This window comes from Semicossyphus pulcher, unplaced genomic scaffold (genome assembly GCF_022749685.1).
Source record: "Semicossyphus pulcher isolate SPU_LCO1_2020_fin unplaced genomic scaffold, fSemPul1.0.p SCAF_26, whole genome shotgun sequence".
Lineage (NCBI taxonomy): Eukaryota > Metazoa > Chordata > Actinopteri > Labriformes > Labridae > Semicossyphus > Semicossyphus pulcher.
The window spans coordinates 1672925-1699702 of NW_027211700.1; the positions used below are offsets into that span (position 1 = coordinate 1672925).

Here is a 26778-nt window from a genome sequence, read left to right on the forward strand (position 1 = left end):
GGATGTCTGCATGTTGTAAAAACAGAAGTAGTCTTATATCTTGCTGCTTGTTCTTCGACCATCAATCCGTCATATAAACTGTATTTAAACTGGATGAGGATACAGTTCACTTCCACCCGTGTTCTGTAAAGAATCTCCTTCAGTCTCATAAACCCGGCAGGCCACCACAGAATCAGAACTTAATTTTTGTGCAGCCATATAAATGATCTGAATATGGAAGTTTCGAATACCCCATCAAAGCTAGGAGTAATGGCAGATGAATCAAGGCTGGATCCCTCCCCACACGGAACTGTCCCATAAACCATATCCCTGGTTTAGTAACAGGCCGGTCTAATGAATAGCCTGGCCCGTGGAGCCTGACCATTGAGGCAGCTGTGCTGTGAAGGCAGCTCTCCGTGGTGTAATAACTCTGTCTCTCCGTCTTACTGATGTGTGAAAAAAACCAGGCCGTCGCCGAAAAACCCTGACCCGCACACACATGTTGAACACGAGGGGAATTCCCACACACAAACAGCTTCACTTGGCCGCACATTTATAGCCACACATTGAGCACGGATTGAGTTGTGTCTTCACACCAAGATAGTAATTAGCACTCACAGCCGGCTCTGATGTGATTTACAGCAGCTGCTCTGCAGGGCTCTCCCTTTCTTTCAGAGCATTGCCTGTTGATAAGATGGGTTGTTCCTTCCGCTCAGAATTTTACTCATTCTTTGGAAACTTTGAGGGAATGTTTTTAACGTCATGATGTCTCAGCTTTTAGTGACCGTCTTTGTTGAAGGAGTTGTGAAAGTTGGTCCTTCAGACATGTTTCCAGTTCTACGTCATCCCTACAGAACAATCAGTGCTTTACTCACCGATGCCTGTGATGACATTGATAATGGCTCATAGCTGAAACGCAGGATTGTTTTTAACCACAGTAGATAAAAGGCCGTCTTATTTCTGGGTGCTGCAGCTCTTGTTTGCTGTGATTGCCACTTCTGTGCACCCGATACAATGTTCAAGATTTGGAGATGTGCAACCTGGATATTGATCAATGTCAAGGATCTGAACTCCCTTAATGGGCCAGTAAATCACAAAGTAAAGCTATTAACACTTTGCACAACAAACTCCTGGTCATGGACTCGTCCTCGGAGCCTTTGCTTACAGGACGTTGTATAACTTTCCTTTTTGTTTTACATGCTAAACAAATACACAGTTAGAATCAGCCCCCACCCAGACAGTAGTTCTTACATTACAAGTATTTGTGCCATGCATGTATCTGTAGGTTGCCCGTTCCACAACACCCATCCATGCAGCCGGTGGTCAGTGTCACGTGGCCAGCAGTCTCGGAAGTAGTTAAAAAATGACTTTGATAACTCTGATAGAGAAGACGAACAGCCTTATTCTTTTTATTATTTAATCTAAGCATACAGTCAAGAAACATAACAATAAACCTTCAGCCACAGTTGGTATTTAGTACTGTGATCAAGCAGGTAGAAAGCCTTACCTGCACAGGAAAGAGTTGATGAACATATCTTAGCCTCGCCTTGTTGGTGAAATGTTGCTTTAGAGGAACTTGTTAGGCCCTCAAACGTCCGATCATCTCTCTGCTTTAAACATCTCAAGCACAAAAATATGAACTGTACAAACAGTTAAGCAAGCTAAAGAAGCACTGAGTAGAATTGTTGAATAACGTATGCACATTTTTTTGTCTTATACAGCTAGATAAGAAACATCATGCACTGCTAGGACGACTTACCTTGGGGATCATAAAGACCGGTAAACCGTGGAAATGTTAGACATATCTGCTGCTCATAAAAAAGTGCAATAAAGACATCACCACTTGTACTCTGGGCCAAGACGTGATATTATCCATCCACTCCAAACAGCCACCTATTTAAAGCACAGAATAATGAAGGCAGATCATTTACAGCGGTGCAGTGAAACCCAGGCGAGATGAGGCTTCAGGAAAAAACAGTAATGAAGAAAGAACAAATGATATCTGGAAGGAAAAAAGATAAGTGGTCACATGGCCAGAGCGAAGGGGAGTAACTGGGTCAGCCATGACTCAGGGTCTCTGGAAAGCTGGGATGAAAGAGACTCACCCCAGCTCCCCTTGATGCCCGACACTCACCAACACACCAGACACCTCAGCCGTGTGGAGTCATTCGCAGCCCACACAGTGCGGTAACACGCAGGTCATTTGTAACTTCTTTTCGGTATGTGTGTAGGTGGTGGCTCGGTGGGGAACTTGCTAAGTGTCTTGTTCCCATGGTTTGTTTTCGCTGGCAGCAGAGTTCATGGAAAGGGGATAGAGAGATATGCAATATTGGCTTCAAGTCTTCATTGATGCAGCGTCTCATTTTTATTATACGTAATAGAAAGTAGAACTCTGATGATCAGATGCCTGTGGCCTTCAAAGCGTGCTGTGTTTATTGAACACTACAATCAAAACTGTTGGATGAAATAAATCACTTACTGGCAGTGTTGCTTTCCCTAAACATTACCAGCAGTGAATCCTCGAGGGACCGTGTAAGCGCTCATCGGTCCAGACTTCAGGAACAGTGATTGTAGCATTGTGGCTAAGTATTGCAGGACCAGATGGCGCTGACTCTCCCAAAAATACTTTTTTGGTGTGTCACAAACACCCTGAAATTATTCGAGAAGTGACTGGTGGTTTCAGTTCAGAACTGAAAACGCCTTTCGGATGAGAGGTGAAACCTCTTCAAGAAAGCAAGTCCAGTTGCCGTTTGGATTAACCTTCGAATTACCTGGATGACTGAGAACTGTCACAGACACCCGGAAATTACACAACTCAGTCAAATAAAACTTGGAAATTCTCGAAGAGCAATATCAGAAATGTATTTATTGCCATCTATGTTCAGGAAGTCAAGTTGTTGATACAAGGAGTCGAGTGCTCGTGCTCAGTGGGCCTGGAACCCTGCCCAGTGGCAACAACAGCACCTGGCATTGATATGTGGTTGAATGTAGGTTGTGACTTTGGGTGTCCGAAATCCAAAGTCAGGAAAACTTCTAATACCAGCATTACTTGACACAGAATATAGACAACAGCTGATGTTAATAATTTGTTCATCTTGTTAAGTCATGGCAGCCTTTTCTTGACGTAGAATACTGAGAATTAGTCGTGAGGAATGGTGGCCAAGACCCAACGTGTTCTAAGTTATAGTTAAGTTACCATAATTCAACGTCTTCTAAATGTAAATAGTAAAAGTCTTCTGACCACTCAAAGTGCTTTTACACTACACGTCACATTCACCCATTCACAAACTGATGGCAAAGGCCTAAGAGCCAATCTCCAATCAGATCTATGCCCACTCATGCCCGAAGGCTCTGCCTTCGGGAGCAGTTTGGGGTTCAGTGTCTTGCCCATGGACACTTGGACATGTGACTGTAGCACTCAGGGATCGAACCACTAACCTTCCGATTGAGAGACGACCAACTCTACTGCTGAGCCACAGTTGCCAACATCTCATGCCAACATCATCTTGACAACTTCAAAGTCTGTTCAGCTCTGTTGGTTGATGTCAAGCCAACGTTGGGTTTTCATGTCCACCTGATTTTATTCTTTCAACGTTCGATAACTGCAAAATGTCAGTCCAATGTCTGACTTTAATTTGACATTAAATTGATGTCCATTGCCAGCGGTGAGTTTTTGCATCCAATGCATTGATATTGAATACATCCATGTTATCTCCTTGGTAGCATGAACTCGCCTAAACTCTTTTCCAACCTGAACCCTAATGGCCAAATTTCCACTTCCAATGCCCACTTTATTTTGGCATTTCTTCCATGGAAGTCAGTTGTGGGCCTTAACTTGAGCAGCAGAGGGAAGGTCGGGATGTCATCAAAACACTGGGATTTGCGACATTTAATCTTTCATACACGATAACTTTTTGGCATCTGGCCAGTTCATGTTGAGATATTTTGCAGCAAAATACAAGATTAAACCGATCAACAGCCTTATCTCCAGACGTTAGAGGGATAAATTAATGACATTACAGGCATCCTTGTTTTTATGCTTCCCAAAGAAACAGAGCAGCTACAGTTGCATGGCTGTCATGACTGGCAGACCCTCAAGCTACTCCGTCTGCACGCATGTCAACTTTGCAGTTTACATTACTGTTTCTGACTCACCATTGTCAGCTCATTTGCCAGATGGTCAGAGGAGATTTATAGTTGACAGCGCTCCAGATGCTGTGTTTGCAAATGTTTTAATGAAGAATTCAGATATTTTAGATATCGTGTACAAACCTAAATTACTCCAGGAATGGATGGTCGCACTTTTCTGCTTCCGCTGAACAATCGGAGCACTGTTGAACCTTACCTATGACCAGCGACTGTGAATGTTTAAAGGGATTTCATCAGGTCACAGAACTGAACAGCTCTGTGAGAAGTTTAAAAGAGACCGTGAAAACACAAGGAGCTTACCTCTCCAGCCTCACTGTCTGCCTGTTTGCTCAGAAAGGGGATTAAGTGCTGATCACAGTCCCAAATTCTTTTTCAGGAGATTGTGGACGGGAGCAATTTGTTTTGGGGCTTTTTAAACATTGCATCAAAAGAGGCCTGGTGTTAAAGTTCCCTGTAAGCTGCTGTGAGAACATGTTTATGTTAGGTTGGAAAACCACAGTAAGAAAACAAAGTCGGAGCATTAGGAATCGCTGGGAATTTGGATTAGTGGCAGTAAATTGGGGCTGTGGCTTTGGTGGATCAAGTCTTTCAGGTGAAGCAGGAACTCAACATTCCCGTTCATCCTGTGTTTTACCCATTGGATCACTTTCTGGAACATGACAAAACAACCCCCCCCCCTCCCCTTCCTTTCCAAAATTATTCCATCAGGAAGTGTGCAAATATGTAAATGCTCCATAAAAACAGACTTAAGTTGTGTGTTTTCCACTTAAGGTGATGAAAGAACGAGCCTGGAGCGCTGCCTCGAGAACAGTCACGCTTTGTGAACTTGACCGCTACGCTGCCTGCCCCTCGTGTGTGTCGGCAGGACTTTAAAGCCAGCCGAGGTTTTCCCTGTTAAAGGAGCTGGCGTTCCAGCATAGTAATGTCAAACTAATGGCGGCCACAAACACACCTTTTTTCATATCTATTAATATCTAAGTGCTCACAGGTGGTCTGCCCGTGAAGCGCGTAGAAAAACATCACCATTGGTTTCAGCCCGCTGTACATCAAATGAACCATGAGGACCTTTCCCCCCTCTTTGCCTCTGTTGTTTTCTCTGTTTTCTTTGCAGCCTTTGGTCCCCTCCACCCGACTCCCTTTGCCCTCATTCCCTGCATGTGTCCTTCTCTTCTTCTGTAACAGAAAGTTCAGGGATTTAGGAGAGGTGTAAAACCCAGAAAGGCAGCCACCAGTCTGAAATGCAGTGTTTTTCTGGCCTCTAAAGTCGCAGCACACCCAACATCAGGGATCAGCGTGGCTGGGTTTGCTCAGAGGTTTATACCTGTAGACGCTGTGATGTCACAGGGCCCTCTAGTCCACCTTTACTCCAGTGTAGCAAGGTGAAAGGTTAAACTACTGGAGGTAGAGACGAAGAGATTTTAGGGGATGTTTAGTTACTATTTATGGATGTTTGTGACTCCCACACAGTTATTTCTGTAGTACAATAAGGCCTCCAAAACAGCAAACTATCCTGAAATGAAGTGTCATCTGAGTACTGCATACTCCTGTAAAAGTAATGTCTCTAAACTCTTTATGGATCCCTTCTCTAATGCTGTCAGACACTGAGGATAACAATCTGAGCCTGTCAGTGGCAGAAACAAGAACTTTAATGGACATACTTTGAATGGGTGCAGTTGCTCGTTGCAGCCATTACAGTCCGTCATGCAGCTGCTAGTTGAAGCAATCAATGGGGCAATTCCACATTTTTGCACCTATTCGTCATTTAGACACCAAAATGTCTTTAAACATACTTGAATTACCCTTCAGAGAGCACGTCCCAGTGTAAAATGTCCATCTGTGACTGAGCCAAACGTGAACCCGATCATCAAGTCGTCTCCAGATCATGTTCATAGTTGTTGGTTAGTATCAACAATGTTGGTAAAAATAAATCCGGCCGGGCACGAACGAGCAGTCAGCCCATCAGACACCAGCATCTCTGTGTGTTTCATTGTTGGTACATGTCTTCAGGATGCTGTTCAGGATCGTCCTCGTTGAGAAAACTCTCTGACGCTACATTTAAACTTGCAGAACGTTTAGTTTGAACTGAACTTTCAGGGAGATAATAACACGTTCTAATTTGTAAAGACTTCAATTATCTTATCAGCTAAAAATAAAAACCCTGGGATGATCATTTAAAATAAATATGTCATTAGTCAGTCTGCAGCCTCTCTGTTATACTAGTTGGGGTTGCCTTTGGCTTGTTAGCATCTGACTAACCCGAAGGTCTACGCTGCTGCCCAGTGGAAATGAAAGAACTCATATATTAGTGTGGTGCTGTGGTGGTGAGAGGATTAGTAGGGCGTTTTCCTCCCTTCTTCAATTAGCACTGTAGCCGCAACTGCACAGAGAACACATACCCATTAATCTATTACTTTAATAATGTAACCATCAGTAATCTTTTGGAGGCTGAAGGCCAGACTCTTGGCTCGCTGCTGAGGAAGATGTGTTGGCTGAATTAAAGAGGTGAGGCTTGAAAATGCTCCGTTTTAAACTGTCAAACACAACAAAAGATTTGGGTGGATTAGTGGGCCGAGGATGGTCAGGAGGAACGTGGGGGGATAAACGGTGGCGAGTGGGTGGTCATAAGCAGCACTGACACTTAGCTGTGTACACAGAATGCAGAGTGAATCTGAACTGTACAGCTCAGCATATGTGTAAGTATTCAGACAGACAGAGAGTCCTATGCTTCCCCCCCAAATTGGCAGCCCCAAAGACAAGTCCTGGTCTCTGGATGGATACTCTTTCATTTGTGTGTTGGGCTCATTTGCTCTGAAGTTTATGCATCCTGGTAACAGTGAAGCTATCTGAGTCCCCCAAGTACTCCATCTTGTACGCTTTATGCCTTCCACATGGTTATAATTTGAGATTTTCCTGATTTTCAAAGCTTTTTTTGAGCCTAGTGTTGTTAATTAAAAAGTGGACTAGTTTTGTTGTGGCCTTTTGTGTTGCCAAGCAGGGAAATCACCGCCCTCTTTGTTGCTCTCTCCATTTCTTTCTCTGCGTTTCCCTCTCTCTCTCTCTCTCTCTCTCCCACTCCCGTGTCCCATCTGCCTTTGTCAAGACTAAAGCTAGCCCAACCACTTTGTAAATGAAACATCCTCGCAGTATTAATGGGACCGAGCAGATGTTTTCTGTTTGGATGGTCAGAGATGGGACAGAAAAGCCTGCAGCAAAACAAAACAAAAAGATTTTTGGTGAAAAACAGCGAGCAAAAGCAGATATTTATGGAAATGATTATATCACTTCCCTCATGTCCCATACAGGCGCATGTCTCGCACACATGGCAAATTAGAGGTCATCCCTTCCAGTTTAGCGCATGTCTAAGTGCGTGTGCCAGCGATTCTGGTACTAAAACATCGTAAATAACACTGTAACCTCTGGGACGAGGTGTTATAAATAGGACGTGTCAAACCCTGCTCCGGCCAGCCTCTGGTTTCCCCGAAACCCTCTCTTTTCACCCGCCGAGCGGCTCAGCTACTTTTTAATTTGGCCTTCCCGCGGGCTAACCGACTGACGCCTCACGGCGAGGGCCTCTGTATTTCAACAAGGCCACAAAACCCCCAGTCCTCCGGCACTCCAGCTCTCCAGCCTTTCTGAGCTGTTACTTTTTTGGAGCCCAGACTCTACCATCAGCAGAAGAGAAACGCCGGCCCCGGCCAAAACACAGCGGCCAAGTCTCATCTGTCAGAAAACCCAGGGGCCAGACTCTCCAGCCACCGGGTGGGCGGGGCCCGACCAAAACAGAGAGATGAGGGAGAAAGAAAGAAAGAGTGGAGTGTTGGGGAGAGAGGGTTCGAGAGCGAGAGGAAGCTCCCAGATAAACAGACCGCAGCGCCTCAACTCCTAATCACCCTGCGCTTCCGTTTCCAGACTCTATAATTAGAAGGGCCCCGTCCCTTTTTTCTCTCTATTCCCAGTTGACGCAAATGCTTCTTGTGGCTTGGCACCTCGTTTGGGGCGTGGGTTTTCAAGAGTTTACAGGCCCTGGGCCTTAGCTCTATGGCTTTCTGGTCGCTCTGATACAGCATGAATAGCTAACCACTGTCTTAATGCACACTTCACTTCTCCTGCTTCCCTCCCTCCAGCTCTGATAATCTGCGTGACCCCATCGCACTTCCCTCTTTCCGCCTTATCCGTCATCCTTAAATATAACTGTTCCTCAGTCATACGCATGTCGTAAAAAAAAGAAACCTTTCATCTCCGAATGAATGTGCAAAAATTCGTAGCACACTTGTTTTTTCTTTCAGGACAGGGAGTGTTTTCCATCTCCCCGCGCACGTGTTGCTGAATCCTTTTAATCTCTTGCCATTCCAGCCTCCTCTTTTCACATTTGACATGCCACCCAATAAAGCCCGGCCACTAATTAAAACCTACTGCGGCCTCCACAGAAAAGATTCCAAGGGGAAAAACGCAGAGGAAAATTACTAATTACTTTAATATCATTTTTGTCTGGGAGTCATCAGAAAGACGGACGTTTTTTTGCCAGTCTTACACTCTGTATCAGTGATGCATTTCCAACAGCGTGAGTTACAGCCTAATGTCCGGGTCTGTTGGTAACGTCTCAGAAGGCTTCTGGGGATGGGGTTTGGGTTTGCGCTTGAAAAGCAGAGCGGCATTTTTCCAAACCGAGCCAGTTTAGATCTGGGTTTGTTCTGGTGTGGTTTGTTGAGCATGTTGTTTATGGTGAGGGCCTATACTTTCTGCCGTTTGACGAGCTTCAAATAAAACGGGACCAAATGAATGGGCCTGTCAGTGGGGGTTACACTTGTGCCGAGCTGTGGTTCAGTGTTTCGTTGCATCTCAATGTACACACATACACACACACACACCGTACAGCGATGTATGAAAACATAGATTCTCTCTTTTACAGACACTCATCATCTTGTCTGTCCCTGAAGTAGCACACGACTGGAGCCCAGCTTTTAACCAGAGCGAGCCATCATTGGAGGGAAGGCTGCGTTTTACGACAGCGACAAACGATAGCTGGCTTTGTTTTAATGGGCTGGTTTGTTTGTTTTAAAGGCGCAGTAATTCTGTCATGCTGTCTAGCATGTGTCCTGCACAGTCGGGAGTGTTGGCCGCCTCCATGTGAGCTGCTGGAGTGAAATACAGTTTAAACATTCTGCTGGGTCTGTATCAGTTTACCACTTTACCAGTGGCAGCCTTTAAACACACTGACACGACGTAGAGCATCTTTGGTCAGCTTAGACTGATGGAGGCTTTTGGCAAACTTCCTGTTTGACTAATCCATCCGTCCGTCCGTCCATCCATCCATCCATCCGTCCATCCATCCATCCATCCGTCCATCCATCCATCCAAAAATAAAGTCAAGATTCAGAGACATTCAGAGCTACCAGACTTTGCTGCTACCAGTTGAAGCGCATACCCAGTAACAACTTACAACAACTAAACTTGTTGTTGCAACTTCTATTGTAACCATAAGAACTTCTGTTGCACACGTTTGTGAATTTAAAGATGCACTGCGCATGCTACCAAATGTAACTGTACACAAAGAAACTCTTCTATTGCTCCTGATGCTGCACACGGTGCTAATAGATAAGTGGAAATATGCATTCTGTCAATATCAACATGAACACAAATATAAATGTGGCCCGAAAAATATTGTTGCACAAAGTGAACACAATGTAACATGATATTGAAAGTGTTATTACGCATGGTATCAGAAGGTGCACATGGTGATAAGAAGTCCCATCATGCTCCCCGATTCCTCCTGCTGAACGGGGAGGAGTTACACAGTCTGATGGTCCACAGGTAGAACACACTTCCTGTTGTGCTCCTCGGCGTGCAGGGGGTGAGCGGTTTCCTGAGTATCCTCCTCTCACACTCACAGAGACTCGAGCTCCACTCCCAGGACAGTCAGCGTCCTGTGTCAAGAAACGATGATGAACTGATGATACTTTTTACTTATGTGCTGAAAGATTAACTTCCATATACCATCATTATGTCCTGTGAAAAGCATTCAAGCTTCAGAGAACATCTTATGTCCATTTTACGTCCGTTTGTATGTCAAAGTTTTGCTGACACCCCTTAAAAAACCATCAGTATCATTTTATAACAAGATAGCTTCATGTTTTCACGACATACAAACTTATGATGTAAGAACAAGAATTTATCTTAGCAATATAAGTTACAATGCCTTTTAATAAAACAAACACTAAGTGAAACATAGGTGAGCTGTTGTGATGATCGATGTAACCCCAGCTGTGTGAGCGTCTCCGGATGCTGACGACTGTGTTTTAATCGTAGGAATGCTGCTGGTGACTGCCGACACTCTTGGCCACGACTTCCACGTCTTCCAGGTTCTCACCCACCCGTGGGCGTCCTCGCAGAGCGCCGTGCACCATCTCTACACCCTGCATCGTGGGGAAACTGAGGCCAAGGTCTGTGAGACACATGCTACAAACACACTGTCATCATCAGGTGGAAGTAATGTGATGCACTGAGCAAAACAGCTTATTCATTTATTCTCCGTGAAGCCCACATTTCAGATTTAGGGATGAAACATCTGTGGCTTTCTCCGCCATGGCAGCTTTGGAAACCTCTCCCCACATGGATACACGATTTCTGTTCAAAGAGGGGCCTATTGAGAAGAGCAGAAAAACTGGGAATTGGTTTGATTGCATCGTTAAAAAGTGCAGACGTAACCTTCCAAAATATCTTTTATCTTTTTCAGATGTTCCGTTAAATTTACAGCTTCGACATGCAGAGATTTCGCAGTGCAAGTGCTTACTCAACAAAACTACTTCAGGCCTTGTTCGGTTCAGGAATATCGACGAGTTAAACACTATCACCCACACACACACACATTCTCACAGTTAATGTATGACCAAACGGCAGGTCCGCTGACCGGCTGCACACTGAGCCTGCTTTGATCCGACCCGTTGTAAACACTGAGAGCCGGCCTCAGCCGAGTGCTTGGGCCAGAGGTTATCACCACACACTCTCACACACACACACACTGAGACACACAGCCGAGAGTGATAAAGTCTTCAGTTAGGTGGGTGGAGAGACGCCTTATCTGTCTCCAGCGGCCAAACATGCGGCTGGCTGTCAGTGACCCGAGGCCAGGTAAACAGACCTGCAGCTGATAACGGCTGTGAGGGACTGAAGGAGGACCCGAGATGAGAGCGGAGCCACGGGGCAAACTGGGGAGCGCTGGTCTCTGAGGTTACACTGCTAAACTCTGCAGAGCTGCACCTTCGCCTGGGGAGGGTTGATCGCCTAAGTAAGCAGGGTGCTGTTGGCTTCCTGCAGGATCCTGATTCCTGCAGCTTTATGCAGACAGAAAGAAACCTGGTGTTTGTGTAAGGGAGGGGAACACAGACACCTGATTTTATCCATTTACCTTCTCCAGAATGCTGATGGCATCAGTAACACGGTTTCCTAATCTGATTACAGTCTGTCTTTGTCGGTTTCCACATCTGAATCGAAATATGAAAAATCCAAGAAGCAGCACCTTGTGTCAGCAGTAAATTCTGAAGAAGAGAGCTGTACTTCCAGGTGACTTTAGATCTGATTAAGGAGATGCAACCTGTGATGTTAGATTGGTTCATCCCAACTGTTACCAAACTTAAGTATGAGCACTGATTGTCATGCAAAGCTGCAGTCGACCTCGTTTGGCTTTCATTTTGTCACTGACCTCTTCTTAATATTCAATTTTGGTCACAGTTTAGGATTTAAACAAGAAGGGAAGACGTTCTGTATATTAAATAAAACAAAAGACCAAAAGGCGCAACAAAACGTCTACCTGTGATCTCAGGCAAAAGAATAATCCACAGGAGACAAACACACGGGGAGCCATGATGAAACAGGGTAATCCAGATGACGACGGTTTCACAGGTAAAGACGACCATGAACTAGCACAGGGACAGGGGAAGACAAAGACTAGGCACAGGTGAGACAATAGGGCAGAGCACATAATCAAACAGGCGGGAAACACACAAAGGCAGAAAGTAAAACAAGACAAAACATACAAACACAATCAAATGGGAAACACTCAAACCAAACTCAAGACTGTGACAGTAAAACACCAGGAAATGATCTAAACAAAGAAATACATAACTCATTACTTCATGACAGGAACACAAACTAAACACAAAACCAAACATGACAGTCTTGGTGTACATTGGTCCTCTCTCGTCGTCTTATCCCTCCATCCATCTTTGTCACATTCTCCTCATTCCTTCAGGGTTCCTCTCAGGTGAACAGCGCTGCCAAATCTCTCCAACAGTTTCACTCATTAAACAAAAACTCTGAAGCATTTAACATGTCGTCTTGGCATCTCTCTGACTGCCAGCGATGTCATCACGTAGTCTGCGCACGGGGACAGGAGGAGGAACTTCCCAGCCTCTGAGGAATGTGAAACGCCGCTCTGGCACATGCATGTGACTGAAAACATTCCACCTTTTTAAGATAACATTTGATCTGTTCGATACCTTCGTGGCTGTCGCACTGTGGCTGCAGCAGCCCTGCAGGTAATCCTCCTGCCTGCCTGATGAACGTGATTTGACAGTGAAGTCCACGCAGCCATTTACAGTTGGAGCCCTGACAGGTCTATTACGACCAATTACGACACACACACAAAGTCGCTCCTTCTCATCTCTGAGTCGTCCCTAATCAGCGCGAGCAGAGGTCAGGCCTCCTCTTTCACTCATCTTTGTGAAGTAAAGTAACCGTCTGGTATGCAGAGGATGCCCCATTAACTGTCATTGCTGGGGACAATTACTGAGTCTGACCTGGCAGGAGATTAGAGAGGCCTGCAGGTAAAGAGCTGTCTCTCTGATCGGCTGGCTAAAGACTTACACATTCCTCATCTTTACTTTCTCCAGAGATTTTCCTGACAGAGTGTGTTTTTAATAACGTGTAGAACGATATAAGAAGCTTCAGCACACTATCACCTCCCTCTCCTTTGCTTGTGTCGTCTCTTGCACCCATCACCCGTCTGGTTTCCTGCATGTCTGACATGCTCAGGGAGATCCTATCTGCACAAGTGTCTGCGCCCTGAGAGTCCGTCACTGTTTGAGCAGGAGGTGTAACAAAGGATGCCGTCAACTCTTCTGTTCGTTCTGAGTCATTATTTCTCCAACAAACAAGCTCACATCACATCATCACCTTTGCAGAGAGTTATTGTCTCATCCCCTCGCCCTGGCTGACTTTCATCAAGCACCTCAGACAGTTTTATTCATCTCTGTTGTTTTGAGACACATTCTGTCTCGTCCTACTGTCCCCTGACCTCTGACCCTGCCCTCTCTCCGTCCAGGTCCAGGACATGTGTTTCAGCCAGGACAGTCGCTGGGTAGCCATCAGCACCCTCCGAGGCACCACCCACGTATTCCCCGTCAACCCCTACGGCGGTGCGCCCTGCGCCCGCACACACATGTCCCCGCGGGTCGTCAACAGAATGTCCCGCTTCCAGAAGAGCGCCGGCCTGGAGGAGATCGAGCAGGAGCTGAACAGGGCTGCTGCCTTAGGAGGAGGAGGAGGTGGAGGAGTCATAGGAGGAGGCAGCTGCATCCTGGGTGGAGCAGGAGGGATCGGGGGCCGCTGTAGCCCCATACCTGGCCTGTCCAGCAGCCCGTCGGGGTCTCCGCTGCACGGTGAGAACTTTAAGTGGATGTACCTTTATCTGCCACATTTGTCCTGAATGCATCCATTAAATTGCAGCCATTACAGCCAATCTCTGACGCAATGAACTGGAGCAATTACAAAACTTTTTGAAGCTCCAAGTCATTTAAATGACGGCGTATTTGTGCCATTGTTTAAAAAAGCAAACAAAACAAAAACAAAATGAAGCCGGAGGAGGAAAACAAACTCAAAAAGTCGCAAACTTACCAGAAAACAGTGGTACATGTTTGAGGAAATAAGTTGTAAATATGAGATTATAAAGTCATAAACTTGTGAGAAACAGGGGAACAATTCTGAGCTGCGACCCCCCCCAAAAAAGTATGTCGGGGTTCACGGCCCCCTCCCTCTGATTCACCTGTGTCTCGGCCCTGTTGGCTCTGCTGCTCACACAGGCGAGCATGGCACGGAGCTCGGAGCAGATTCAGCCTGTCTGCACACAAGAAGCAGACTGAGCGACCCTCTGCTGCAGAAACACGTTTCAAAGCATAAACATACGACTTTAAACACTCCTATAAACACGATGTTACCAGTTTTTGTTTCTCACAAATGTATGATTTTATAGTCTCATAAGTTTGCTTTTGTTTTCTGGCAAATTTACAGTTTTATTCTAAGAATTTTTGAGTTTTTTTTAAGAATATTACTCTTCTCCTACGACTCTGTTTCGTTTTTGTTTTTTGTTTCTGTTGTTTTACAATGGCCCTAATATGCCGTCGTACACAGATCGTACATAGATCCCAAAATATGGGGACAAAAAAGGCCTAGGTTTAAAATACTGGAATTGTCCTTTAATTTGTTTTTGTTTCTTTTTTTCCAGAACAATTATCAAAAGTAGCTCACAGATATTATTTTCATTACTTATACATTTTTTATCAAGTTTGTACTCACAAAAAGTGGAGTATTTACACGTCAGCATGGACAGAAAAACATTATCTTGGTGTTGTGTTTCTGCCCATTTGATGAATTTAAGTGTTTACGCTGCTCTTTGCTCTGCTTTAATCTGTAAACCTGAGAGGTGTTTGTCCCACTACTCTGTCAGGTATGGCTGCTCTGTGGAGGTTGATGAGGCCGGACAGTGAATCTTCCTCAAACCAAAACAATTAGCTACAGAAGCTAAAACGAGTTCAAAAAGAGTTCAGTCCGATAAAACATCAGGAGTTGCTTCAGGCGAGAGATTGCTACAGTCAGTCCATGTGTGTTAGTTTCCAGTAGCTGCTCGTCTCAGTAGCTCTTTTCCCGGTACTCTGATCAGTCTGCCACAACCTTGTCTACCTTGTTTGTCAAACACCAACGAGGGTTGCTCACACCGTGTGTGTCCCCAGCTGACATACAGTACATACACACTGACAAACACACACTGTGTGTGCGCCGCACTGCCTGACCCCTGAGGTGTGACTCAGTGTAAAATATCACAGTTCTTATTAGTCATCGATTTCCAGGAACACCACTGAGTTCTGAAAGGTTCACTGCAGCCAAATGGAGGTCGATAACGTGATAAACACTTCAGAGAACCGAACGACTGAGAATTTAGCATCAGGCTATTTACATAATTTAGTGGAATGTGTTTTATAAGCTTGCTGCACGATTTGGGAGTCATCTTACTGGAGTAGAAACCAGGTCTTTAACCCGTCACCGTACTGAAACAACTCTCTGTAACTATAGAATTTAACATGGGGAATTGTGGTGCTTTCAACCTCCATCCAGAACACATTTTGGGGTCGAAAAGGTACAAAAAGTTTTGGAATTGCACTAAAAGTTGTTGTTTCCACTGACAGGCTCAGATTGTTCTGCTAAGTGTGTGACAACATGACAGAAAGGATCCCAACAGAGATAGAGCTTTTTGTTACAGAGGAAGATGATTGTTTTTAAAGTCGAGGTGAAATGAAAAATGTCATTTTAATCCTTTTAGATCACATCCCCGGTAATATTGTGCATCTATTTGACAATATAGGCCAAAAAAAATACAGGAAATCCATTTCTTCGTATTCTTATATCAAAATCCGATCGTTTTTTCCCCAGTAAAACTAAATTTCACGCGTGCTTACGTAGGCTAGCACCAAATAATTTCAACCAATCAATCTGCAACATTTAGCCGCAGAGCACCAAGAACGCTCGGTCAGTTAGCTAGCTACTGCGCTGTGGAGAACGTCTGTCTACGCCCACTTCTCAACGATCAAATCAAATCCCTCTAATGATATGTCCCGCCTGCACGTCCTGTTTCACTCGGGAATATGTCACGATACGGAAGCTAGATACTCTCGAAATGCAGTTTCAGCTCGACTTTAACCACAAAGTAATTTAAATTGCAGGAGCACACAGGAGTTGCTGGTCTGTCTTTGCTGCAACCGGATAGATGTGTGTTTCTTGTTGTCTAACTTACGTATTATAAAGGGTAGGCTCGGATCGCACACCAAATAATAACGCAACAAAACTGCTAAGTAGAGGCAGCGCTGGACCAGCAACTCACATTTTCTGCAGGGTAAAATTATTGTTTTTGTCAATGGAGTCTGGTGTGTTTGAAGAGAGTGACGTAACGGCTTGAAAAAATCCTCTTCCTCTGTAACAAAAAGGTCTGTCTCTGCAGGGATCCTTTCTGTGATGTTGTCACACAATCTGAGCCTGTCAGTGGAAACAACAGGAACTGTTAGTGGACATTTGTTGCAGCAGTTGCTGCCTGTTTCATGGCTGCAGGCTGAAGCCAAAACCTGATGAAGCTATTCATTTAGACCCCAAAATATATCTAAAATTAAGCTACACAAAGACTGTGTGATAGTAAATGTTCTCCGTATTACTCATCCCTCTGCACAAGTGCTTTTCATGGCCAACACTTTCCCCCTGAGCTGTTCCCAGGATCTATTCTTCACACGTGTCAGAGAAGGTGACAGAAGATGCTGGGACCTCGGGGGTCAGGGTCAAGTCGTATTGTTATCAGCCTGCCCCAGAGCCTGCACTGCACCCTTCGCCTCGCACTCGCACACACGTACACACACGCTCTTGTAAGACGGCGCCCTTGCTTCCTCTCTCCTTCCTGTCTTCCTCGTCTAGACCCAGACCCCTCTGTAACCCCCACACCAAAACACACACACACACACACACACACACACACACACACACACACACACACACACACACATTCCTCCACACTGTGAAAAATAGGCCATCAAACATTAAAAGCATGTCTGACTTTGGAGAGTCACCGCTCGGCCGCGATGAGAGACAGAGAGGGACAGAAACATCAAAGAGGGGTAGGAGGTGAAAGTGAGCGAGCAAAGTAATGAGGTGCAATTGAGAAAAATGAAGGAGAGATAGAACAGGAGGAATAAAGGAGGGGCAGCGACAGGCCGAGGGAGAGAAAGATAAGTTTGTAGTAGCAGCGCTGAAAGCCGGGGTCTCGGGGAGCGCGCTCGTAAATCACACTTTGGTTTCAAAGGGGAGCATTAGGGCCACCTGTCAACAATTAGTCCTCACAGTGATACCTTATTGATGCGTGTGTGTACATTTGAAGAAGATAAACTGTCGACATTGTTTTCTGGTAAAGGACATAAAGGAGCGGGTCAGGATCAAAGCGGGAAGTCGTGTTTCAGGGAAGAGTTTTCGCTACAATTCAGGAGAAAATTGAAGGTTTTCATAACTCTGATATTTTACGGTGTATGATAGCGTCCACAGGAAATTGAAGTCAGGTTTCACACCGCTTTTATCAAGGTGTTAATCCAAACCATGCGCACACTCGCTCACTTTCTGATAAAAGACACACAAAGACCCTGACTGTGTGAGTCACCGTGTGGACTTACACTGTTACAGTTCATGTAATTGTGTCTATAGCTGAGGGGGGAACACAAACTGTGAATGCTCTTACACACAAGCAAAATAACTTCTTATTAGAAAAATGTTTCCCAGGCCTTTTAAAGCACACCAGCCCGTACGATGATATCTTATTTTCCATGAGCTAACCGACCTGTTTTCACTCACACTGAATTGAACGTTTCCTCTCATGGTGAAGTGAGACACGGTGAACGGGTCCGCAGGAGTCAGCGCTGCGCCTGATGGAGGTTTTCTGTCAGAGTCTGTTGACATTTTCTTTTCCATTCGCTGTCTTTAAACGCCGCCGTATCCCGCGCTGTGTGCTGTTCAATGTTCACTTCATCAGTTTTGTAGACCTCTCTGTCGTAGCATCATTTAACCTTTATTGCTTTCTCTCCGCTGTTTTTGTCTCTTTTCTTTTTTCCCTCTGTAAACAAGCCGACGTCAGATTTACCGGACTTCTTTCGGCGGATTGATGTGACTACAGTTAGTCCTCGGCATTGTGTCCGCATCCCTAGCAACGATCTGTTCTTCATAGCAACGTCTGTCGAGGCATAGCAGACCTCGGAATGTCAAGTTCTCAGTTTTATTCTATTTGGCGCCACCTTTGACGATTAAAAGGAACTGCGTCCACGGTCGGCTCCGGTTGTAACTCTTGATTTTCCTGGCTGACGGTCGCTTTCCTTTTCAGACTGTTTGCTTCATCTGAGCGTCGAGTTTGTTTCTTCTTCTTTGGATTTTCACTTCTTGTTGAAGTTGTATCTGTAGTCATCCATCTTTTCTTTGTTTGTTCAGCCATAGTAGATTACTGTTTACTCGCAGCACTTGCAGGGAGCGGAAAAGCAGCCGCTTAGCTCCGCCTACCCTCTCTGGCAGACCAACCACTGCTGGCTGATGGAAAACGCGTCACTAACTGGGCGCCGCCACAGACACCCAGCCCGTAATAATACTATATACTGCAGATGAAAGGCTTTCATCAGTGGGCCATAGGCTCAGTCACCATGTGTTACCTCATTCAGAGAGAGAGAGACACCTAACAGACATTCATAATCCAAGTAATATGTTATCTAATATCAGAACATATATCTGGATATCAGTCGTCCTCTAACTGCATCAGTCTGCACTGTGTGAAAGCAGTATTAACAGTGCTGTCTTTGTCCTCAACATTTGACCCGATGAAAACAAAAGCTGTTATCTTTAAACGTGCGTAATAATCCTGCACATTGTGCTGAAATTCCAAAGTGTATAAGACAGGACTTTCCCGGCTCTCCCCCTGTGAGTGAGGTCATTCACTCTGTGATTTCACAGCAGAGTTTGAGGCTTCTCCGGGTGTTGAGACTGAAGTAAGTGATAAATTCCACTTGTCAGAGAAGCTCTGCACAGAAACAAGATGATCGTCACCCTCAAAGGAAACGTGTATTTATAAAGTGCAAAACCACCAAAAAGTGTCTCTGACAGGAGGTCATCAGCAGTTCAGCAGTGAGATCTCTGCGGGCCAGGGTCACGCAGGTCTCCGTGTGTCTGTTAGCTTGAAGATAAATTGTCTCCAAGGCATCCTGCCACATGTAAATTTAGAAAGCCAGCCCCCTCCACCACTACCGCTGATAAAAACTCCATAATTTGTGTAATTTTCTCCGGATGCAAACACACTGAGTCACAGTTGCTTTTGTGTCCGCCTTCCGCCTGTTTTTGCACGCCGGGTGTGAATTTTGGGCAGCGAAGGCGGTTTTTCTGAGGCTGGCAGAAAGCAGCGAGGGTGAGGCAAGCCGGGGCCGGGCCACCTAGCCACAACAGCTGCTCTGTGATTGTCGCCAGCGAGGACAGCGTTGATTTTTGGGAAGGAACTGTAGAAAAGTACACATCCTTCTCAGGGCTGCCAGCCCGGCCGCCAGCACGCCTAAAAATAGAGACTGCAATCGGCCGTCTTCTTGTCACTGTTAAAATCTGGGAATGGCTATTTTTACGTCCGTGTATACAGTACATTTTCTTCTCTTCCTCCTCTTTTTTCCGAAGCCTTTCCTCTGTGTGATCAATGTATTGTCATTTGAGGTGATGACCCGTACTGTGCCCATCCCACGCTGTAGAGCGCGGTTTGTCTGCGGCCCAGCGCATACAAGGCTTGATTAGTAAGTAGAGTTTCTCTGCGCAGGGCAGAGGTTATTGAGGCTATACCAGGCACATGGCAGCCGCTGTACACTTTTATTACTCGCATGGTTTTCAGATCCAGCCGCAGCGCTGTGTAATACAGCAGTGTGCAGTGCAAACAGCTTTTCAGCGCTCCAAAAACAACTTCATTCATTTGATCTGACTTTGTGAAGGCTGTACTTTGCCCTCAAGTGTGGTCGAGGAAGATCAGGCTTTTATCTACTGATAGGGGTCAGTTGGACTTAGTGATACGGCTAAATATATGATTATGGGCGTTCACGGTAAACGTATGATTCATCCTGCAGCCAGTTTGAAGAGTATCCTGATAATGACGCCTTAAAGAAACATTCCTTTAGCTTTCCTTAAGATTAAAGCTTGTCACAGTTGCCTGTCACACATTTTTCCCGCTTTATTCTTCTTTTACAAAGTAAAGACAATAAAAACTGCTAAATAACCACAGAAAAAAGGCAACCAAGCGGCTCCTAAAGTTTCTTGGTGCTCCGCTTGTATTTGGCTTACTTCAGTGTTCAGCGTGAATACGTTTTTTAACTAGAGCTGAATTATATGCAGTATAAGTATTATTGCTATTGGTAAGAGAGGTATGAGGAGTCGTGAGATTGACGGACGGGTCGTTGCCGCGTCAGCAGCATCGAAAGGAGCCAGTCGAGGTGGTTCAGGCGTCTGATTAGGATGCCTCCTGGGCGCCTCACCGTGGAGGTTTTCCGAGCACGTCCAACTGGGAGGAGACCCCGGGGCAGACCCAGAGCCCGCTGGAGGGATTGTATATCCCACCTGACCCAGAAACACATCGGGATCCTCTAGGTGGAGCTGGAAAATGCTGCTAGGAAGAGGGACGTCTGGGCCAGCCTGCTGACCAGACCCCGGATAAGCAGAGGAGCAAAATTAGCAACATTAACCAACCTGCTAATTACAACCAGTAAAAACCATTAACCATTAAGAACTCGCTAACCTTATTTGGTAGACACAGGATGTCTGGTAATGGGGCCGCTAACCGAGCTGCCTCTAATGTCAATCATGTGACCATTTCTTGGTCAGAATATTCTTGTGTTTGGAGGATAACATGAGCTAGTTTTCAGCGTCGCTTGCATGCGCTTAGCTCAGACAGTCCTTTGCGTTGGAGATTTGGCGTGTACTCCGGCGTACGCTTCACTTGCGTGCAGAAAACTGCTCACTGACAAGCTGTTGTCGCTGTATCTGCGTTGTGAAAGGCTGTTTGATCTTTCAGGTTCACAATTTATCATCTTTATTAAAATACATTTTATCACGATTGTGGAGGCCAGTATTTTTACTTTGAGCAGAAACAAGTGTTGGATATCTTTCCTGCTTCGCTCTCGGACAGTTATGACTTGCGGTGCATTTTTTAAACACGCCTCGGTGCCTTTCGTGTGTACACAGACTTACAAAGCGCTGGTCATACACTTCCCAACCGTAAAACATCAACACAAGGCTATTAGTCAGCCCAACAGATTTGTTTCCTCACCGTGCAGAAGCCCTGGTGGTCCGATCGCGGGGCCATCTGGGCCCTGGCGCTGGTTCAGAGAGAAACCGGGGGAGGCAAAAAAACAAGGTGTGACGGGAAACTGTTAATTCACTTGTTGATAAAGGGACACTTCCTTTCTGCTATTAGAGGCTGACGGCTTGCTTATTTGGGTTTGGGACTTTTGTTTTATCTCGCCTCCCTCCTCCCCTCGGCGCTCCCCTCCGTCAGTCATCGCCCTGTGGTGAAAAACACCAACGCTCTGCAGAGGTCGATGCCAAGGAAACATTACCTCATAACTGCTGGTGTGTGACACGTATGTACACGACCTCAGCGCGACCCTGTTTGTAACAGTATAGTTACTGTTCGTTAAACAGTGACAGAGTACAGTCAAACATGAAGAAATCTCACACAGATAGAAGATGGATCGACCCGAGCTGAAAAAGTTAGCATGTCCGCTTCAGAGACGTGTAAACAGCGAGAAGCAGGGAGATGGATGACTTGTCCAGATTTCAGTCATCGTGATGAGCTGTCTGTGTTGGATCAGAGTCCAGCCGGAGACCGAGCGGTCCAGCATTTATTAATCCACCACAGGCCCACCATGCTGACCACGCGGTCTCATTTTAACTTCCTCACATCTCCTGCTTCCTTTGATGTGGCTACTCGCAGGTAGCCGCGCTCCTGTGACATGGTCTTACACAAGAGAAGAAATGTGCCCAGTTTTCATGGACGGCAGCACTTAAAGGAAATGTGTCCATGTTGCTTTTACAGTTCGGACTGAAAGAAATGTGTTCAAACAGAGCAGAGTCTTTCTTTAGGACGGTTGTGTGATGAGATCAAAAGCTCCAGATCAGCTCGAAGCTGCAGGAGTGTTTAGTCGACCATCAGACGAATGTTTTACAGGTGAAATGATCAAATTTGAATGTTTGTATCTTTGTTTTTTAGCATGGTCTAAACTGCCAAGAACAAGCAAATATATTTTAATCGTGTGTATTTTTAATGAAGCTATATTTGAGTTACTATAGAGGCTATAAGATGTAGACAGTTCAGGGAAACACAGGTCACGATCAACCAATAAACACACATTTTTGTGATCAAACTAACAAAATAAATCAAAGAAAATCAGGGAAACAAAAAAGCACGGACCACAACAACCACATGTACTCGACGGCCGTGTAATAAAACAAATGTATAATAATGTCAATTAATATCTTTGTTTTTTTTAGCCACATTTGGGAATAAACTGCACGATTAAGTGTCTGTAAGAAAGAAAGAAAAAGGTATTTCATCTGATTTCTTTGCATCAGATAATTGGTGCATTTTAGTTAAACTACAAAACACTTCAGGCTAATTAAGCAACACAGTTATTAAGTTATGTGTCTAATAAGCTGTGGCCTCAGCACAGTCGGGGAGAGATGACAGAACAGTCAGGGACCAACATTATCAGTGCCTCCCTCTCTTCAGTCTTACATGCATTTACACACGCAGACAGACGTTAACAAAACACGAGCGTGCATACGCCAACGTTCACCCCTGACACGTCGTTCACACGTTTTATCAGTGACCGCAGCCGTGCTTCCTTTTCGCTCTCTGTGCTCGTTTGGATTGTGCGTCCGTGTCTCGGTGGGAAGCTGCAAATAAACAGGAACAGGAAAAGAATTTGGTGAATCAGGCGCTCGCTGAATTTATCACTTGGAAATGCTAAAATTAACTCAACAACAAGAGAAGTAACGACGGTTTCTAGGGCACAAAAGGATTGTGAAGGAAGTCATCGGCGAGCAAAAGACTCCTGGATGTCTTTTAGTGATAAATAATTGTAGTTTGAAGCTCTTGTGTCAGGCCTGTGTCAGTACCCGGGTTGTCCTCCATGTGGCGCTGTTTGGTCAGGTTTCCCTGCAGCTTGCAGAGGGAGGAGCAGAGCAGCCGGGCCGTGCACACACAGAGGAAGGGACTCGAGTTGTGCTGTGAGGATTTTTTCTGATACAAATCTAACAACAGAGAAAGAGCGGGGAAATTTCTCCGGCTCTTTTAATGAATGGTCACTTCCTCCAGCTAAAACAACTTGCAGCCCTCCTCTGGAGCTTTTTCAAAGAGGCAGTCTGAGCACTTTGAATGTCGAGAACTCTCAGCTGTTGTCTTTCTTTTCCTTTTTATTATTGGCTTTAAAAAGATGGAGGAGGAAGCGGCCTGCTTTTCTGTGGGATGTTGTATTTTACCCTCTTTTCTTCTCATAATTCATGTGTTTTATTGGACGCACATGATCCAGCATCACATCCAGAGGCTCCTGTATACATCTTCATAATTTCACCTTCAAATTACAAGTGAGCAGGAAACACGGAATGACAAATAGCTCTGTAAAAGCAGCAGATGTTCTTTTAAAAGCATTTTTTCCCTCAACCTGCCATTCAGTCAAGAGGATTAGGCTTTGTACATTACTCAGTACATTTGATTTAACAGTAGTGTGCCATCAAAGGTAAGCTAGTGTTAGCGGCTTGTGTGTGTTGCAGGCTCCGTCGGCTGTGGTCGGCAGAGGAGCCAGAGCCCAGCTCTCGGCTTGAGTCAATAAACGGAGAGCTCAGCGCAAAACCACACTGCAATCGAACAAGCTGTTTACCCTGAAAATTAGCCTTCCCCTCTACTTTCAGGGCTTTTAAAGCGACCAAAAATACACAGTGCGAGGAATATGTATCTTGGCCGGCGCTCGGGCTCCGCCAGAGACCTCTGTCCCTTTTTTTTTTTTTTATAGGAAACCCTAATAACTCAATCTCCACAACCACTAAACCCTCTTATCACTGGGTGCTCGCCGCTGCACTCATCATTATTTGATTTGCAAAATTGGAAGGTAGAGATAAAGAAATAAAGCTGCCTTGCCATTACACACAGACGGCACTTGTGGCTCCCAGCTTATTTCCTTACCATGAGAAAAGTGCACGCTGTGGAAAGCCAAAGCCGTCTATTGTCGCTGAATTAAAAGGTTTTACATCCCGCCTTTGTTGTGCTGCAGCGTGTTGATCTTCTTTATACACCTCTCGTTTTAGGTCTGTGTCCCTGAAGCTTAAAGGCTGCAGAGGTGTGTGGACCGGCCTGCTGTGCAGCTCAATCTGTGAAAATATCAGCCTGTTTTATACCTCTCCACTGCACAAACACTCATCTATATTATATCTTGTTTAAACTAAGATTCACACTTTTGTTATTTCCCAGAATTTAATCTTTTATCCGTTTTTCATCGACCAAATCATTTTAAATCTTTGCACATGCAGAACAGCCCTCACACATGTACAGTTCATACAGTGATGTTTTACTCTTCTGCTCGTATCACACGTGAGTGCTTCTGACACGACATTTATTTAGACTGGGACGCTGTCAAAACTGTGCCGTCTGCATCGGGATCAAAGCGAGCCTGCGGTTGTTAGCGGTGATTCAAACAGAGCTTCTGTCACAGCTGAACATCTCTGTGATGTCAATCAATCAGCATTAGATCAGGGTCGTCCTTTAAATGCTGAATCAAATCAGGTCTATATGTGTGACCGCAGCGCGAGGGGGCATCATGGGATGTTTGATTATTAATGCACATGAGAGCAGACGGCCTGTTGTGATGAAATAATTAGCAGAACCTCATTAAAGAGAAGACTGAAGTCTGCATGAGCTGCAGGAGAATCAGCATCAGTCAGCGTTATGACATTAGGAGCATGAAGGAAATGTTTCAAACAGTTTGATCTGATCATTTTCATCCAGTCGCTCATACAGACAGAGAGGATGCTCTGAGACGGCAGCGCAGACGTCTCATTATCTCTCTTATTGTTTCCTCTCCTTCGGACAGCCGGGTTATAAAAGGAGGAGCAGAGAGAGGCAGACGGAGCGACGGACGCAGCCCGTCTCCTCTCTGACCGGGGAGGTCGGCTCAGGAGGCTGCGAGCGCTCTGATCTGGTTTTAATGAGACGTAATGACGGAGGGCTGAGGAGTTAAAAAAACAAGAAATACAAACATTTAAAATATAAACTCGTCTCGTCAGAACAGAACAAAGTCAGAGAGAATACGTTTTCATTTAGAGACTTTAACACGAAGAACACTTCCTGTGTTTTGTCACATATATATATTATATATTATATATATATTATAATATTCACTGATTATTAAGTGAGTGAAGAAGACCTCCAGCTTATGAGAAAGAGGAGCAAAATGTTTATTCATATAAAACAACTTCCTTCCTATAAATATGAAGAAACTAAGATAAGATAAGATAATCCTTTATTGCAGCAGTGCAAAGACAAAATAACAAGTCAGTAAATACATATAAAAGTAATAATATAAAAAAATAAATAAAATAAAGCTATAAAAGAAAGGAGATTATTGCATGGTGTAAAAGTTGCAGAATTCGGTCCTGCAGAATCAGGCATAAATAAGTAATTTAGGGTTGCTAAGCAACAAGTTAAAGGTGAACATGTGTACATTAATATAATGTCCTGCTCTGTTTATTTAGATCGTATTTTATACAATCAACATGCAGGTTTCTTCTTTGTGTGATCCTTTGCAGTGAAACAGAATTATGTCGTAATCCAGCACCTTTTTTCATTGATCCTGGTGTCATTTTAGGTTCAGCCAAATAAATTGATTTAATTAGTCACTTCAATTAGTCACAGAGGAATACAGACTTTCAGTGTCATATAGTGATTTACACGATCTAACTTATTTGGTTCTAAGTATGCCCTCTGCTCATCATGGTTACATCTGCACTGCACCTTTAATTGCATCTGTTTTGATTGTAGTTTTTTTTCAACATTTGTAAATGTAACAAACGGCAGGTGTTGTTAGGTGTGATGATGCGTTAGATACCTGAACTTCCTTCGGGATCAATTAAGTATCTCTCTATTCTTCTGCGCGGGTTTTCTGACCTTTCAGCAGATAGTCTTTAAAATGCTCCTTTGACAGGCAGATAACACCTTCATCAACACTGATCATCAACTGAAAATAACATTTATCACAATCTGAAATACTTTATTTATCCAAAGAGGGAAATCTGAAAGGAAGAAATGTCAGATATGTTCATTACATATAAAATAAGAGATAAAATGTGAAATGCTGAGAAATTGCATCAATAGTGGTTTAAATATGACTGCCAGAATCAGAGTTAAATCCAGTTCAAAACAACAACACAGCATTGTTAAATGGACAGCATTAAAGCAGTGTTACTGTCAGCACAGTGTGCACTGTTCTGTGCACAGCTGAAAATAATCAGACAAAGTCAAATATTGGTTCGATCGTTTGTCATACAGGGTCTATTTTCTGCAGGTGTCCAACTTAAATCAGCCTACATTCAACAGACACTAAATTAATAACACATTTTACACACCACAAAATGCAGAGTTGCAGGGAAAACAGGAATTATTATTTTATCCGTATAAATAATCAGAAGTTGTGAAATCTTCTCCAAACATTTATTTAGTTTTCATCGTCCACGTTAGCATCTTTTTCAAATGAGCCCAAAACTTATATTTTGCCAGAATGAAATAAACTAAACTTTTCT

At 44.5% G+C, this 26778-nt stretch overlaps 1 protein-coding gene across 1 annotated transcript in view; it reads left to right on the forward strand.

The window, feature by feature from the left end:
- The window catches only part of bcas3 (BCAS3 microtubule associated cell migration factor), a 347859-nt gene that overhangs the window by 55618 nt on the left and 265463 nt on the right, over nucleotides 1-26778 (forward strand). Inside the window, exons 14-15 of the mRNA XM_069676560.1 lie at nucleotides 10435-10568; nucleotides 13448-13784. Coding sequence (XP_069532661.1) covers nucleotides 10435-10568; nucleotides 13448-13784 — 471 coding nt within the window. The remainder of the gene's footprint in view (nucleotides 1-10434; nucleotides 10569-13447; nucleotides 13785-26778) is intronic.